Source organism: Pongo pygmaeus, chromosome X, assembly GCF_028885625.2.
Source record: "Pongo pygmaeus isolate AG05252 chromosome X, NHGRI_mPonPyg2-v2.0_pri, whole genome shotgun sequence".
In the NCBI taxonomy this organism is placed as follows: Eukaryota; Metazoa; Chordata; class Mammalia; order Primates; family Hominidae; genus Pongo; species Pongo pygmaeus.
This window is the reverse complement of record NC_072396.2, coordinates 106,695,430-106,710,117: the sequence shown is the minus strand read 5'-3', so window position 1 is coordinate 106,710,117 and position 14,688 is coordinate 106,695,430. Positions and strand designations below refer to the sequence as shown.

At 46.2% G+C, this 14,688-nt stretch overlaps 1 protein-coding gene across 5 annotated transcripts in view; it reads right to left on the bottom strand.

The window, feature by feature from the left end:
* Positions 1–611: 611 nt before the first annotated feature.
* The window catches only part of GPRASP1 (G protein-coupled receptor associated sorting protein 1), a 69,129-nt gene continuing 55,052 nt past the window's right edge, over positions 612–14,688 (bottom strand). For 2 of the 5 annotated variants that reach the window (XM_054470625.2, XM_054470626.2), the window contains 5 exons: positions 7,452–9,095; positions 6,801–6,891; positions 6,169–6,236; positions 5,769–5,846; positions 612–5,487 (listed from right to left, as the gene is read on the bottom strand). In XM_054470625.2, coding sequence (XP_054326600.1) covers positions 966–5,153 — 4,188 coding nt within the window. In that variant the 5' untranslated portion in view covers positions 5,154–5,487; positions 5,769–5,846; positions 6,169–6,236; positions 6,801–6,891; positions 7,452–9,095 and the 3' untranslated portion in view covers positions 612–965. Of the gene's footprint in view, positions 5,488–5,768; positions 5,847–6,168; positions 6,237–6,783; positions 6,892–7,451; positions 9,096–14,688 lie in introns of all 5 variants that reach the window. The other 3 variants (XM_054470627.2, XM_063660284.1, XM_063660285.1) reach the window with 3 other exon arrangements.

Here is a 14,688-nt window from a genome sequence, read left to right as displayed (position 1 = left end):
ATTCACATTTATTTTTCAAATGGGATCATACTTTCCATGTATGACACCAGTGTTCTCTATTATATGAAATATCAAAAGTGTCAGGGCTTTTTCTAAAACCCTATACATCATCATGTTTAATGGCTGTATAATGTTGCCTTAACGCTTACCATGGTACCATCATGATTAAATTGTCTTCCTGACTCAATCAAATCCCTATGCTTTCCTGTCTTATTCTTTTGCCCTTTAGGTAGTATGGAAGCAGCAGTTGTACTTTGAGCTGTAAAATGCAAATCCTCAGCTCTTTAAAACTTATGTCATCCTCTATGTTGCTCAATATATTCCTCTCACTCACTCTAGGCAAACAGGATACCTCACTCCCATAGGAAAACTTTTCCTGACTCCATGTTTTTTTTTTTTTACACCACCAATATCTTTCCAAAACTTCAGAGTCCAACCGAAGTAGCTACTTTTTCTCTGAAGTATGCCCTACATAGCAGCCCCTGGTAATTTTTGCGTTTAAAGCTGAGAAAAAACTTTTGAAAGGAACATATTATTCATATATTAATTATCTCTATGTGTGTTCATGTGTTATCATTGGGTCTGTATTTTAATTTCAAGAAGAAGGGTGATTTCTGCCAACTTTAACATAGAACTTTATTGAAACACAAACAACACTCAAATATATATATATACAGTAGAATGACAATCAGAAGGGTGGCTTATTTATGATCGCTCAGTTCACTATAAGCTCAAATACTGAACATCACAATCTGGACAAGACAAATATCAACAAATGTGTTTTCAGCTCTAATATTCAGTTGGCATCAGAAAAATGCTCCAGCTTACAGACAGAGTTGGACAAAGTTAGTGTCAGCACTAAAGATATATGTTGCAACACAGAACCAACTGTTAAAATCAAAGCATTACTCAAGGATCACAACTCAGGAACATAAGGACAATCTGAGGCCAGCAATTAACCATTACTAATTTTCTTGGTCCCCTTCAGGGTCATTTTGATTGTCTGTTTTGCCTTGCAGTTCCTTAGCAAATTTCTCAACTTTGTGGAATGCAGAAATAAGCGGCTCAAGATTGAAATCATCATCAGCGAACACTGTTTCTTTTTTGATATTGTTGCCAATATTCTCAAATATTGCAAGAACAATTTGAATATTGTCATTTGTCTCTTCCCTGTTAAAAAGGCCTATAAATTCTGACACTGCTTCAGCACTGAGTAGTTCTTTTGTCATGAAAAGATTTTCAGATAAATTCAGTAGCATTTTCAAAACATGAAACCTTGTTTTGGCATTGCCTGTAGCTAATAAGGAGAGAAACCCAGACATATAATTGGCAACCAGTGTGTGATAGTCAGTAGTAGTAGTGAGATGTCTAATCATCCTTATTCCAGACAGCTGTTCCGGGGAATCCACGCTATAAGCAAGGGTTTCCTCACACACTTTACATATGTATGTCTGAATCATGTTTAGATTTGGATAAGGTGGGGCCATACGAATCATATTTTCCAAAAAACTTGTTCTAACTCGGGAGGACGGATAATTAAGCAAGGTTTCAATAAGTGAGACAACACCTGAATCGCGAATGAAATCTCGGGTAAATTGAGAAGCACTTCTCATACCCATTGCAATTTTAGATATTTCATGAATAAAAGGATCCCGAATTTTTTCCATTAATAAAAGGAGTTCTTCAAACTCTTCAGAACCAATTTTCAGCTCACATTGTATGCAGTTACAGGACCAACTCTCAGGCTCTGCACTCTCCTTGGCCCTAAGGTGCTCTCGAATTTCCTGGACTGACCGGTAGGAAGGATCATACTGAAATGGGAACTCAGGATCAGGCTGATCAGGCTGAAGCAAAGATTCCTGATCTTCCCCTTCTGGGCTAAGTACCATGTTCCTGGGTTTGCCCCCAAACATTTCACAGAATAAAGATGCTGCCTCTTTCGGAAATCTAAAGGGGCTTATAGATGGGAAGCCGACCCTACCCCATGGACCAGGCTTGAACTGAACAGTGACCTCCTCCCAACTCTGAGGCCTGCGTGAAGGATCAGGCTCCTGTTCAACTGAACACGTGGACCTGCAAATGGCCCTGAACACGGGGCTAGGATTTGATTCAAAATGGGCCTCATCTCCTGCCCAGAACCAGGACCCCACTATGGCCTCATCTTCATCAGCTAATGTCCTGGACTCACAGTTGCTTCCATTGTCAGTCCTGTTATCTACCTCATCTTCAGCCTCAAACCAAGACCCAGCAATGGCCCCTTCCTCGTTTTCTGGCTTGGACTCACAGGTGGCCACAGTTCCAGTTTCCTTAATGGCTTTGTCTCTAGACCAGAACCAGGACTCAAAAATCATCTCTTCATCATCCTCTGGCTTGGATACACAGCATGGTCCTGCTTCTTCACTGACTTCTTTTCCATCCCAGAACCAGGACCCAAAAATGGTTTCCTCTTCAGTCTCTGACTCCATCTCCTCTACTGCCTGAGATCCAGCCTCTATACTGGCTTCTTCTTCAGGCCAGAACCAGGACCCAACAGTGATTTCTTCCTCCTCAGTCCCAGGCTTTAACTCAAAGCCGACTCCTGCCACTGCCTCCAGACTGGCCTCTTCTTCCCAGAACCAGGACCCAATAATAACTTCTTCCTCTTCAGCTTTAGGACTGGATTTGCTGCAAGACCCAGCCTCTCTTCTAATGGTCTGTTCTCTGGCCCCAAACCAGGACCCAACAATACCTTCTTTCTCAGCTGCTAGCCTGTCTTCTTCTCTAGTCTCAGCAGCTGGCTCTAGTCTGTTCTCTTCTCCAGCCCAGAACCAAGAACCAATAATGTCTCCCTCCTCAGCTTCTGGCCTGGACTCTTCTCTGTCAGTAGCCTCTGAAATGGCTTCATCTTCTTTCCAGAACCAGGAATTGATTATGGTCTCCTCTTCAGTCAGTAACTTGGCCTCTTCTCCAGTCCCATCTATATTACTCTCTTCTGTAGCCCATAACCAGGACCCTATAATGGCCTCTGGCTTTGTGTATTTTCTGGACCAGAACCATGAATTGACAATGTCCTCTTCCTCCTCTGGCCTAGATTTCCAACTTCCTCCACCAGCAGGATACATACAGGGTTCTTTTTCTGCCCAGAAGCAAGACTTATTATTGGTCTCCTCAGCCCCTGCCATAAATCTGCATCTGACACCAGTCCCATGCTTCATACTGACCTCTTCTTTGGCTCCAAAACATGGTATCATGGCCTCTTCCTTGTCCTCCAGGCTAGACTTGCTGTTGACATCACCCTCCACACAAGCTTCTACTCTGGTCCAAAGCCAGGACCCAATAATGGGCTCCTCCTCCTCAGCCCCTTGCATGGTGTCACAGCTAGTTTCAGCCCTACAATCCATATAGGTCTGGTTTTCAGCCCAAAACCAGGACCCAAATATTGTCTCTTCTTCAGCTCCTGGCCTGGCCTCTTCTCCGATTCCAGCCTCTATATCAACTTGTTCTCCAGACCAAAACCAGGGACCAATGACCTCTTCTTCCTCAGACCTTGTCCTGGACTCACAGCTGACCCCAACACCAGATTCCACACTGGCTGCATCAGTGACCCAGAACCACGACCCAAAAATGGTCTCTTCCTCAGCCTCTTGGTTGACCTCTTCACCAGCCCAGAACCAGGAACCAACAATGACCTGTTCATCATCAGCTGCTAGTATAGATTCAGAGGTGGCCTCAGCCCCAGTTTTCATACTGGTCTTTTCCCTAGCCCCAAATAAGGAATCACCAGTAGGCTCCCCATCAGTCCTTGGTCTGGATTTACTGCTAGCCCCCGTCCCCATACTGGCCTCTTCTTCAGTCCAGAACCAATTCCCAATTATGGACTCATCCTCCACTTGTAGACTGGACTCTATGCTGGCTTCATCTGCCACGCTGGACTCATCTGTAGCCCAGAACCAGGTCCCAATGAGGGCTTCCTCCTCTGACCTGGCTTCTTGCTTGGCCCTGGCTCGGGCCTTGGTTTTGGCCTCTTCCTTTGCCATTGCTCTGGCCCTGGCCTCTTTCTTGATCATGGGCCTTGAAAAGGTATTAGCATTTTCTTCAGGCCAGAAACAGGACTCTTTTTTAATTACATCTATAGACCCAGGCATGAAATCAATGCAAGCTTCTCGCTTGGCCCTATGCCTGGCCCTGTTATTGGCCTCCTTCCCGGCTCTCATTTTGGACCTGAATTTGGCCTCCTCTCCAGCCCCAAACCAGGACTCCAAATGGTCTTCATGCTCAGATTCAGAACTTGATTCAACATAGACTTCTTTCTTAGACCTAAACCTGGACCTGCTATTGGGATCTTCCCTGGGCCCAGACCAGGTATTGGTTTTATCTCTGGCCCAGAACCAGGGTGTCTTAACAGACTCATCCTCAGAACCAGAACTAGATGCAATATAGAGCTCCTGGTTAGTTTGGGACCTAGACATGGTATTAGCCTCTTGATTGGCCATGTGCCTGGATCTGGTACTATCTTTTACCCTATTCCCAGGATGAAATTTTGCAGTGACCTCATCTCCACTCCAGAACAAGGAACTCACAGATTTGTCTACCCATTTGAAATCAGAATTAGGAGAGGCTTCTTGTTTAGATGTAGGCCTAGGACAGCACCAGGACCCCATATTGGTCTCCTCCTTTGACCTAAAAGAAGGCTGGAATCCTGCTTGGTAATGGGCCTTCCTTCTAGGAAAGCTCTCAGTGTCTGTATTAACCAGTTCTCTAACCTCAGACAGGTACTTTGTTTTAGCAACCAACACAGAATCAGTATTGACAAGTGGAGAGGCTATGATATTGGTCTGGGAGTTTCTCTCTGTCTTAGACAATCTTTCAGCACCAAACCTGGGCTGAGCCCACATCTGGGCTTCTTCCTTAAATCGTGAAACAGGTATTGCCTTGGCCTTACTCTTAGGACGTGCCCCACCCACTGCACTTGTCTCAACTTTGGTGCTTGCTCCAGGCATAACCTTGGACTTATTCTTGGGCCTTGCCCCAGGCATTATCTGGGCCTGGGTCCTAACCTTGGGTCTGACCACCAGAGGGACATCATTCTCTATCTCAGCCCCACCTACAACCTCTTCCCCAGGCTTCTTTTCAGGCTTGACCTGGGCACCAGACTCAATCTCTGCTCCAGTCATGGTACAAGTTACAAAGAAAGTCCAGTAATATACTCCTCCCCCAGTCTAAACCTCAACCACAGATCTGTCACAGGTTTGTTTCTTCACACTCTGATCTTTAGGTGATTGAGGATATAAGCTTGGAAACAAGAGTTAGAGTCAATATCCAGTCCAGTAGTCACTCAGCCTCCTTCCCAAACACAGTCTCAGTCAGTAATTCAATAATACAGATAGAGTGTAGAACAGGCACAACCAAGCTTGAGGAAGACAGAGATTTCCTGGATGGGTGCAGACCCGTTGAGGGTGGTTGTCAGCAGCAACTCCACCACCAGCAAAGCAGCCACTGGAGGTGGATCTAGGGAGAGAGAATGAAATGGGGCTTTGAGTCTCTTCCAATTGTGTCACCCCATGCAGAGACATACACAGTGAGACTGATGTTGAATGCTAGGTGGGACAGCTGGGCTTTGAGAAAGTCTCTCTGGACTGGCTGCCTCCTACAAAACAGGTCCAACAATGGTGGGAAAGTGTGTTGGCAATGGGAGGGGCCAAGAAGCCCCCAGATTGGACCCTAATCACTCCCGGACCCATGCTGGTCTCCACTACCCCACCCAAAAGTATACCCGCTCTCATACCAACCTTCACTGATGTGGTGCAGTTTCCCCCTCTTTTTCTTGTTCAAGTAGTGTCAAGCCCCACAGCTGACAGAAGGGGGTCCTACAGACAAGTGAACATACAGGAGAGAATGGAGAATGGTAGATAGGCAAGCACTCTGGCCCCTGTGACAAATATCTGTCTTCCCATTCAAGGGTTCAATATATCTATGGTTTCCTGTGTCCTGGTCCCTGCTCTCAGGTCTTTCTGAGTCACAACCCAACCTACACCTATCTCATGTCTCCTGCAAGAAATAAAAAGGATGCTGGTACTGTGCAAATCCAGCAGAGTAGAAGTGGGTCTGCACCCACTGGTCTCAAAGCCACCTGCTATGCTCTCTTTCTCCAACTGTCCCCTGAATTGCCCCCTCCCCCTTCTCACCAACCTCCAGAGGTGTGAGCCAGTCTCCTCCTCCTTGCCTTTCTTGCAGAACTGGCCAGGCTTAAAGCAGGCCTATGGACAAACAGATGAAAAAGTAAGACATGAAATGAGGGTGGCAGTAAAGCCCTTGGTAGACAGACCAACGCTAAGGATAAGAATCCCCATATTATTGATATCTGTCTTTCAACATTCGGGGTTTTGCTGGTGGAATATTCTCGTTTTCTTTAGGCCCTGCTTCAAGGTTCTAGAGATAACAACTCCTTCTCTTGACGTCATACTCTTCCCATTACTCCCTTCTCCAATTCTGAGGATTGACCACTAGGTGCGCCACATCCCCTTGCTCTGCGCAGCATAAAATGGGGGAAGGGCGCCGCATATTCTAGAAAACAGGTTGTGAATTGGTACTTGTCAGTATGTCTCCCTCATCACCCCTACCTCCAAAGCTCACCCTTTCAAGCCCCCAGTTTAGGACTGTGGGGGAGGCAGATGGGGATGGAAGGTGGGGGAAGCGCCTGGAACACCATTAGAGAGGGGAAGATTAGGAGGTGCTCCTGGATGCCTGACCTGCTTTGGTCGCAGTCCCCCACCCCGATTCGGTTCTTCAGTGTTTGGCACCTACCCCACATCCCCACACACCTCCAGAAATCCAGGCAATATTCGTGCTCCTCCTTTGTTTCAAGCCTCTCCTCTACAGATGCTCACTGAGTCCTGTCAGAATACGCCAGACCTACCGCGCAGACAGAAGACTTTGACATCAACCTGGAGCCTGTGGGAAGGGACAGCACCCAGGACACGGGGCCCCACAGGCCCCTTTCCGGAATCAGGGCCCGGAACAGCGAACGCGACCCACCTCCCGCTGGCTAGGCACAGAGCTGGGACGCTGGCCCACGAGGGCCTCCCCAGGCGCCCCCCAAAACGGCTCCCGTTTGGCCATTTCTCCCGCAGGAGCCTCCCCCACAGCCGTCTCTCGGTACAGAAACCGTCGAGGGCGGCGCGCGGGCGCCTGCAAAGCTGGCTGGGAAGAGGTCAGCGCGGTTCTCCTCCAGACGATCTGACGGTGCCTCTGGAGCCAGCCCCTCAGCCCTTGGTCCGGCCTGGACCGCACCAGTCACCGCCTCCCCAAAGCCAGGGATCTCGGGCACTGCGCACCTCTCTCCAGCGCCCGGCTCCGAACGGATAGTCTCCTCGTTGCCAGGCTGTCAGGGTCCGGGGGGAAGATTGCCAGCCGGTCCACCCTGGCGGACCACCCCCAAATCACGGCCCCCCACCTCACGCACCCCTACTTGCCTTCAGAGGCCCAGGGCCCAGGTCATCGGCCTCCCCCTCCTCTCTTCAGCTCTCCTCTGGCTGCTCTTCAGTTGGATTCCCAGCTCTTTCCCAGCGATCCGAATGGCAAAGATGAGTCCCGCCCCCCACGCCTCTGCACCAAACTGGGTAGGGGCTGCGCAGGATGCGGCAAGAACCGCTCTCCGCGAGGGTGTCGGGAAGGGGGGCGGAGGGATACGGCGCGAAAGTGCAGGACGCCCCCCTCACAGAACCACCATAGTTCCGACCCAGAGGTGGGCGGGGCCAGGACGAGCCCCAGCCTGGGCCTGCGGGTTGGCACCAGGCTGCCTCAGGAGGACCCCGCGGACCCTAAAGTGGCGACGACCACCACATTTCTGGCGCTGCTATAATATATGGCACCGGCGTGCGGCTGCGGGGTCGGGCGGGGGACAGGATCGCGAGGTCGCGAAGAGCCGCGCTGGAGGGAGCAGCGGATGGATACCAAACCGTCCCGTGATGTGTCTGCACCCCCGCCCCAACCGCCCCCCTATAAGGACTGCTGGGTGTTTGCACTCTCTCTCTCCCTAGTCTGCTCACCCTCCTTCCTGGATGCTAATGGGAGAGGGGGTGTCAGCACTGCAGTGTGGGAGGGGAGAGGCGATTTCAGTCCAGACAGGCCCGGGGTTCTAGGGTGGTCGTCCTGTGCGTTTCTTTCCCAGCTTCGTGGAGCCACGCAGGGGAGGAAGGTACACTTGCTCTTAAGTGAACTCCGGGGCAGGGGGCTCCCATCAAGGACTCACCACTGCCCGTCTTCTAAAAGAAGGTAGACCTAGACCTCTAACCCTAGGAAACCAACCACTGGTCTGCACCAGACTCATTTCTTTCTGCCACACCGCTGTTTCTCATTTCAAATGGTGGCTCACGTTGGCATTGGGCCGTCGCCACAGTTGCCCCCAAAAGAGGACCTTTCCCTGTCAGGACCCGCAGGAGGTCATAACAGTCCCCTCTCTTTGATGCCACCAGGTAGGGATGGTCCTGGCTCCTCTTCGGTTCCCTGTCAAGTCTTCTCTTGCCATGATATTTGGCAGTGTGGAAATGTGGCTGGTATTCGAACCAGCTTGAATCTCAGCCACCTGCCACAACTACCTATTGTTTCAGCAGTCATTCTCAGGAGAGGATCCCACCGTGCACCCCCCTCCCCGAAACAAAGCAACCTGGCTCCTTTTGAATCCTCTTCTTTCACCCCCACATCTGTCCTCTACTCTTGAGCCCCTCCTTTCCCTGCTTCCTGCATGGGACAGACAGAGCAATGTGGTTAAACACCAAGTTGATGTTGTTACTGTTGTCCATTTGAAAACTCATTTAGACGCTACCCTCATTGTGTTTGGCAGGTAACGGTCCTCTAAAGATGTCCATGTCCTGTTCGCCAGAACATGTACCATTTTACATTACCTGACAAAGGATCATTAAGATTGCTAATCAGCTGAGTTTAATTTAAGATTATTCTGGGTTATCTTGGCCAATGTAATTGCAAGGGTACTTTAGATGTGGAAGGCAGGGACTCCATGTCAGATTGAAGCAGCATGAAAAAGTCTACATTTGTCATTGTTGGCTTTGAAGATGGAAGGAAGCCAAGATCCAAGAAATACAGGCTGTCTCCAGAACCTGGAAAAGACAAAGAAACAGATTCTTCCCTAGAAATGCCAGAGGGATAGCTCCTCTGGCAACATCTTGATTTTAGTGTGGTGAAGCCCTTTGCAGATTTCCAACCTCCAGGACTGTAAGATAATAATAAATTGGTATTATTTTAAGCCATTCCATGTATGGTAACTGGTTACAGGGTAGCAGCACCAGACCCATCTGGTTTAACTTTTATATAACAAAGTTGTGCATTGTCTTTCAGTTGCCAGGGACCCTCAGATCATGTTACCTGAGCATCCTCAGATGAACCAAGCATGCAATCAGAGGGAGAATGTAAGTGTTTGGAATTAGGACCAGGGATGAATTAAGAAGTGGACACTGGATGGCAGGATCTGGTCAGATCATGCCTCTCAGCATCACCTCATTGTAAGATCCAAAGCCATCAGGATATACCCTTAATACCCAATGCTTATGAAAACCTGACCCAGCCCCCGTCTCAGGGAGACATTATTTTGGGAAGTATCCCTGGTGTTCTCATTACTTTGTTACAAGTAATAAATCCCCTTACTAAATCCTTGCTGTGATCATGGGGTTGATGTCAAATGACTGAACCCACCCACTGTGTTGGTTGGTAACACTAGCAGGATTAGGAACAGAATACACTCACCATCCTGATGAATTCTATTCCCACTGCCTTTCTTTACCTGTGCTTCAGTCTCTGAGAAATATTTTAGGGCTCATCTCACCAATACAGCCACCAATCCCCTTTACTGTTTTATAATTATGTCCAAAATCACACTTGCACAAGCTTCTGTCGTAATTCTGCAGGTGCTAGGATCTTTATTCCAAGATATTTACTGACAGAGGAATGGTTCTACCAAAAGCTGACAAATTTTACTGTGTGAGACTTTAAAATGTGTGTTGGACAATTTGTTGTCAGTACTCTTAGAAAACATGGTCTTGTATTGGTTAGTATGTACTGAAGTGATAAAGGCCCTACTTTAAGCTTTTCATGTGTTAGCTTTGTATGGGTATGTATCAAATAGATTATTATTTTTAAAACATTTGAGCAAATAAAAGATTGAAGTAAGATATTCTGACTGCTAAGCACTATTTATTTCCTCCTATAATTGATTCTAGTTCAATAAATTACAACAGTCATCTTTCCACTCCTCAGTGCCTACACTAGCACCTGTGTAACCCTGACTTACCCCTGAAATCTAAATGTCAGAGCCAAATAATCTATAAGCATTAAGTCCACGATACAGATGCAACCGTGCTCACTCATCATACTCACTCTTTTCTTCCAAATCCCACCCACCACCCCCAAGCATGCTCATGAACTTGCACACCAGCCTATCACTTGCCTGTTCTCCTCTTGTCTGTCTCAATCACCATGGTCACAGACTTGTTTTTGTCTATTTAGTTTTACTTGCCTCTATACTGTCCTTTATGGGCCTCAAGCAAAGCTTCCTTCTGAGACTTCTCTTTTGGTCAAGGCTGAGCCAAACCCTGTGTTTTCTTATAATGTATCCCCTTCTTCTATCCCAAAGTTTCAAAGGTTATACACAGAAATTAAAGTTCCCTGTAGTCAGGAACAACTGGGCTGAGGTTGGTCTGGTGAACTATATGGTGAAATTGGCCCAACAGATGTCTATTTTCAGTGTAGCCTGAAAATGCTATGGGAAAGATCTCAGCCTACCTCTACTACTTGAGACAGCGTACATTTGCAGAACTGGTGGGGAGGCCTGACCCAAGAATATTTTCAGTTAATATTTGGGGTGGGGTCTACTTCAAGAGAATTAATCTTGAAGAAAAACCAAGTCACGCACAAGGACCCTAGCCCATGAACAATGCCTTGCCATTAGGGAAGTATAGCTATTCTAATAGCAACACTGAAATTATTATAGAACTCCTATTTGTGCCTATTCCAACACAAACCCTCAACTGTATATCTGTCATAGCAAAGGCAGGTTTATACGTATCCTGGAAATAACTGTCTTTAAGTAAACTCTGTAACACTCCAGTGTGCAGATCCCATTAATAAAGCATAACCTAAAGAGAGGAAAATATCTTCCTTTCTAACATGGATTTAAACTTTTGACTACTACTCAGATCTGACATCATGAAAACCCTGTGTATAGGTGGGGTTAGGAAAATTAGAGAGAACAGTTAGAGGACATTAAGTGCCTGGCAATACAGCTTAGAATGGCAGCAACAACTGGAAGAATCACAGGAAAACCCCAAAAATTCAGGACATAGGAAATACCCCTTGAGGATTTTTAGAACTATAGGAGCTGGCAAGGAGAGCTAATTAGCTTTACAGGGAGAAGAAAACCTGAATTTCCATAATGTCAATAAATATTAGAAATTAATGGAATGTCAAATTGCTTTCTATAATAGAAAAAATAATGAGAAATCTACACTACCTTTTGTTGTTGTTTCTCATTAACTAACCATCACTTCCTGCCTCATGATGATAGGGCCTCATCACAGCCTGCATCCAGCCAGCAAATGAGAAAAAGGAGAATAGAAGTAGTTGATTTCCTTCTTAAAATCCATGGTGAGGAAATGCTCACATCATTTCCACTCACATTCCATTGATGGGACTTGATATGGTTTGACTGTGTCCCCATCCAAGTCTCAACTTGAATTGTAACTCCCAGAATTCCCACATGTTGTGAGAGGGACCCAGGGGGAGGTAATTGAATCATGGGGGCTGTTCTTTCCAGTGCTATTCTCATGATAGTGAATAAGTCTCACAAAATCTGATGGGTTTATCAGGGGTTTCTATTTTTGCTTCTTCCTTATTTTTATATTGTCACTGCCATGTAAGAAGTGCCTTTTACCTTCTGCCACGATTCTGAGGCCTCCCCAGCCATGTGGAACTGTAAGTCCAATTAAACCTCTTTTTCTTCCCAGTCTCGGTTATGTCTTTATCAGCAGCATGAAAACAAACTAATACAGTAAATTGGTACCAGTAGAGTGGGGTGTTGCTCAAAAGACACCCCAAAATATGGAAGCGACTTTGAAACTGGGTAACAGGCAGAGGTTGGAACAGGGCTCAGAAGACAGGAAAATGTGGGAACGTTTGGAACTTCCTAGACACTTGTTGAATGGCTTTGCCCAAAATGTTGATAGTGATATGGACAATAAAATTCAGGCTGAGGTGGTCTCAGATGGAGATGAGGGACTTGTTGGGAACTGGAGCAAAGGTGACTCTTGTTATGTTTTGGCAAAGAGACTGGCAGCATTTTGCCCCTGCCCTAGAGATTTGTAGAACTTTGAACTTCAGAGAGATGATTTAAGGTATCTGGCGGAAGAAATTTCTAAGCATCAAAGCATTCAAGAGGTAACTTGGATGCTGTTAAAGGCATTCAGTTTTATAACAGAAGCAGAGCATAAAAGTTTGGAAAATTTGCAGCCTGACTATGCGATAAGAAAGAAAAACCCATTTTATGGGGAGAAATTCAAGCCGGCTGCAGAAATTTGCATAAGTAGCAAGCAGCCTAATGTTAATCCCCAAGACCATAGGGAAAATGTCTCCAGGCCATGTCAGAGAACTTCCCGGTAGTCCCTCCCATCACAGGCCTGGAGGCCCAGGAGGAAAAAGTGTTCTTGTGGGCTGGGCACAAGGTCCCCATGCTGTCTGCAACCCGGGCACTTGGTGCCCTGTGTTCCAGCTGCTCCAGCTGTGGCTGAAAGGGGCCAACATACAGCTTGGGCTGTGGCTTCAGAGGGTGGAAGCCCCAAGCCTTGGCAGCTTCCACGTGGTGTTGAGCATGCAGGTGTACAGAAGTCAAGAACTGAGGTTTGGGAACCTCTGCCTAGATTTCAGAAGATGTAAGAAACACTTGGATGCCCAGGTAAAAGTTTGCTGCAGGGGTGGGGCCCTCATGGAGAACCTCTGCTAGGGCAGTGTAGAAGGGAAATGTGGGGTCACAACCCTCACACAGAGTCCCTACTGAGGCACCACCTAGTGGAGCTGTGAGAAGAGGGCCACCATCCTCCAGACCCCAGAATGATAGATCCACTGACGGCTTGCACTGTGTGCATGGAAAAGCCACAGACAATGCCAACCCATGAAAGCAGCCAGGAGGGAGGCTGTACCCTGCAAAGCCACAGGGCAGAGCTGCCAAAGACTGTGGGAACCCACTTCTTGCATCAGCATGACCTGGATGTGAGACCTAGAGTCGAAGGAGATCATTTTGGAGCTTTAAAATTTGACTGCCCCACTGGATTTCAGGCTTGCATGGGCCCTGTAACCCCTTTGTTTTGGCCAATTTCTCCCACTTGGAATGGTTGTATTTACCCAATACCTGCACCCCCATTGTATCCAGGAAGTAACTAGATTGATTTTGATTTTACAAGCTCATAGGCAGAAGGGACTTGCCTTGTCTCATATGAGACTTTGGACTGTGGACTTTTGGGTTGTGCTGAAATGACTTAAGACTTTGGGGGATTGTTGGGAAGACATAATTGGTTTTAAAATGTGAGGGCATGAGATTTGGAGGGGCCATGGGTGAAATGATATGGTTTGGCCATGTCCCCACCAAAATCTCAACTCGAATTGTATCTCCCAGAATTCCCACGTGTTATGGTAAGGACCCAGGGGGAGGTAATTGAATCAGGGATATGGTCTCTCCCGTGTTATTCTTGTGATAGTGAATAAGACTCACGAAATCTTATGGGCCTATCAGGGGTTTCTGATTTTGCTTCTTCCTCATTTTTCTCTTGCTCCCGCTGTGTAAGAAGTGCCTTTTACCTCCTGCCATAATTCTGAGGCCTTCTGAGCCATGTGGAACTGTAAGTCCAATTAAACCTCTTTTTGTTCCCAGTTTCGGGTACATCTTTATCAGCAGCATGAAAACAAACTAATAGAGGACTCAATCACCATTTATTAAAAATCTTGTCCTTTCTCTACATGTGGTGGTGGTAATGAGAGAACCAGATATCCACAGATAAAAGAATAAAGTTGTCTCAGCAAACTAAAAATAGAGGAGAACTTCCTCAACTTGATAAAGGATATTTACCAAAAACCTACAGCTAACATCATACTTAACGGTGAGAAACTTGATTTATCAGTAAGATCAGGAATGAGGCAGATATTTTCCCTTTCACCACTGCTTTTCTACATTATAATGGAAGTCCTAGCTAATGCAATAAAGACAAGAAAAAGAAATTAAAGTTATACTGACTGGGAAGAAAGAAAACTGTTTTCATGTGCAGATGAAATGATTGTGTATGTACAAAATCTGAAAGAACTGACAACAACAAAAAAAACTTCTGGAACTGATAGTTATGGCAAGGTTGCAGGATACAAGATTAATATATTTTAAAAATGACTTTCCTAAATACAAGCAATGAGAAAGTAGAATTTGTAATTTAAAAATGATAACATTTACATTAGCACCTAAAAATGAAACACTTAGGTATAAATCTAGCAGAATATGCACAATATCTATATGAGTGAAACTATGAAACACTGATGAAGGAAATAAAATAACTAAATAAATGCAGAGATATTCCATGTATATGGATAGGAGGATTCAATATTGTCAAGATATTAATTCTTCCAAATTTAATCTATAAATTCAGTGCGATCCCAACCAAAATT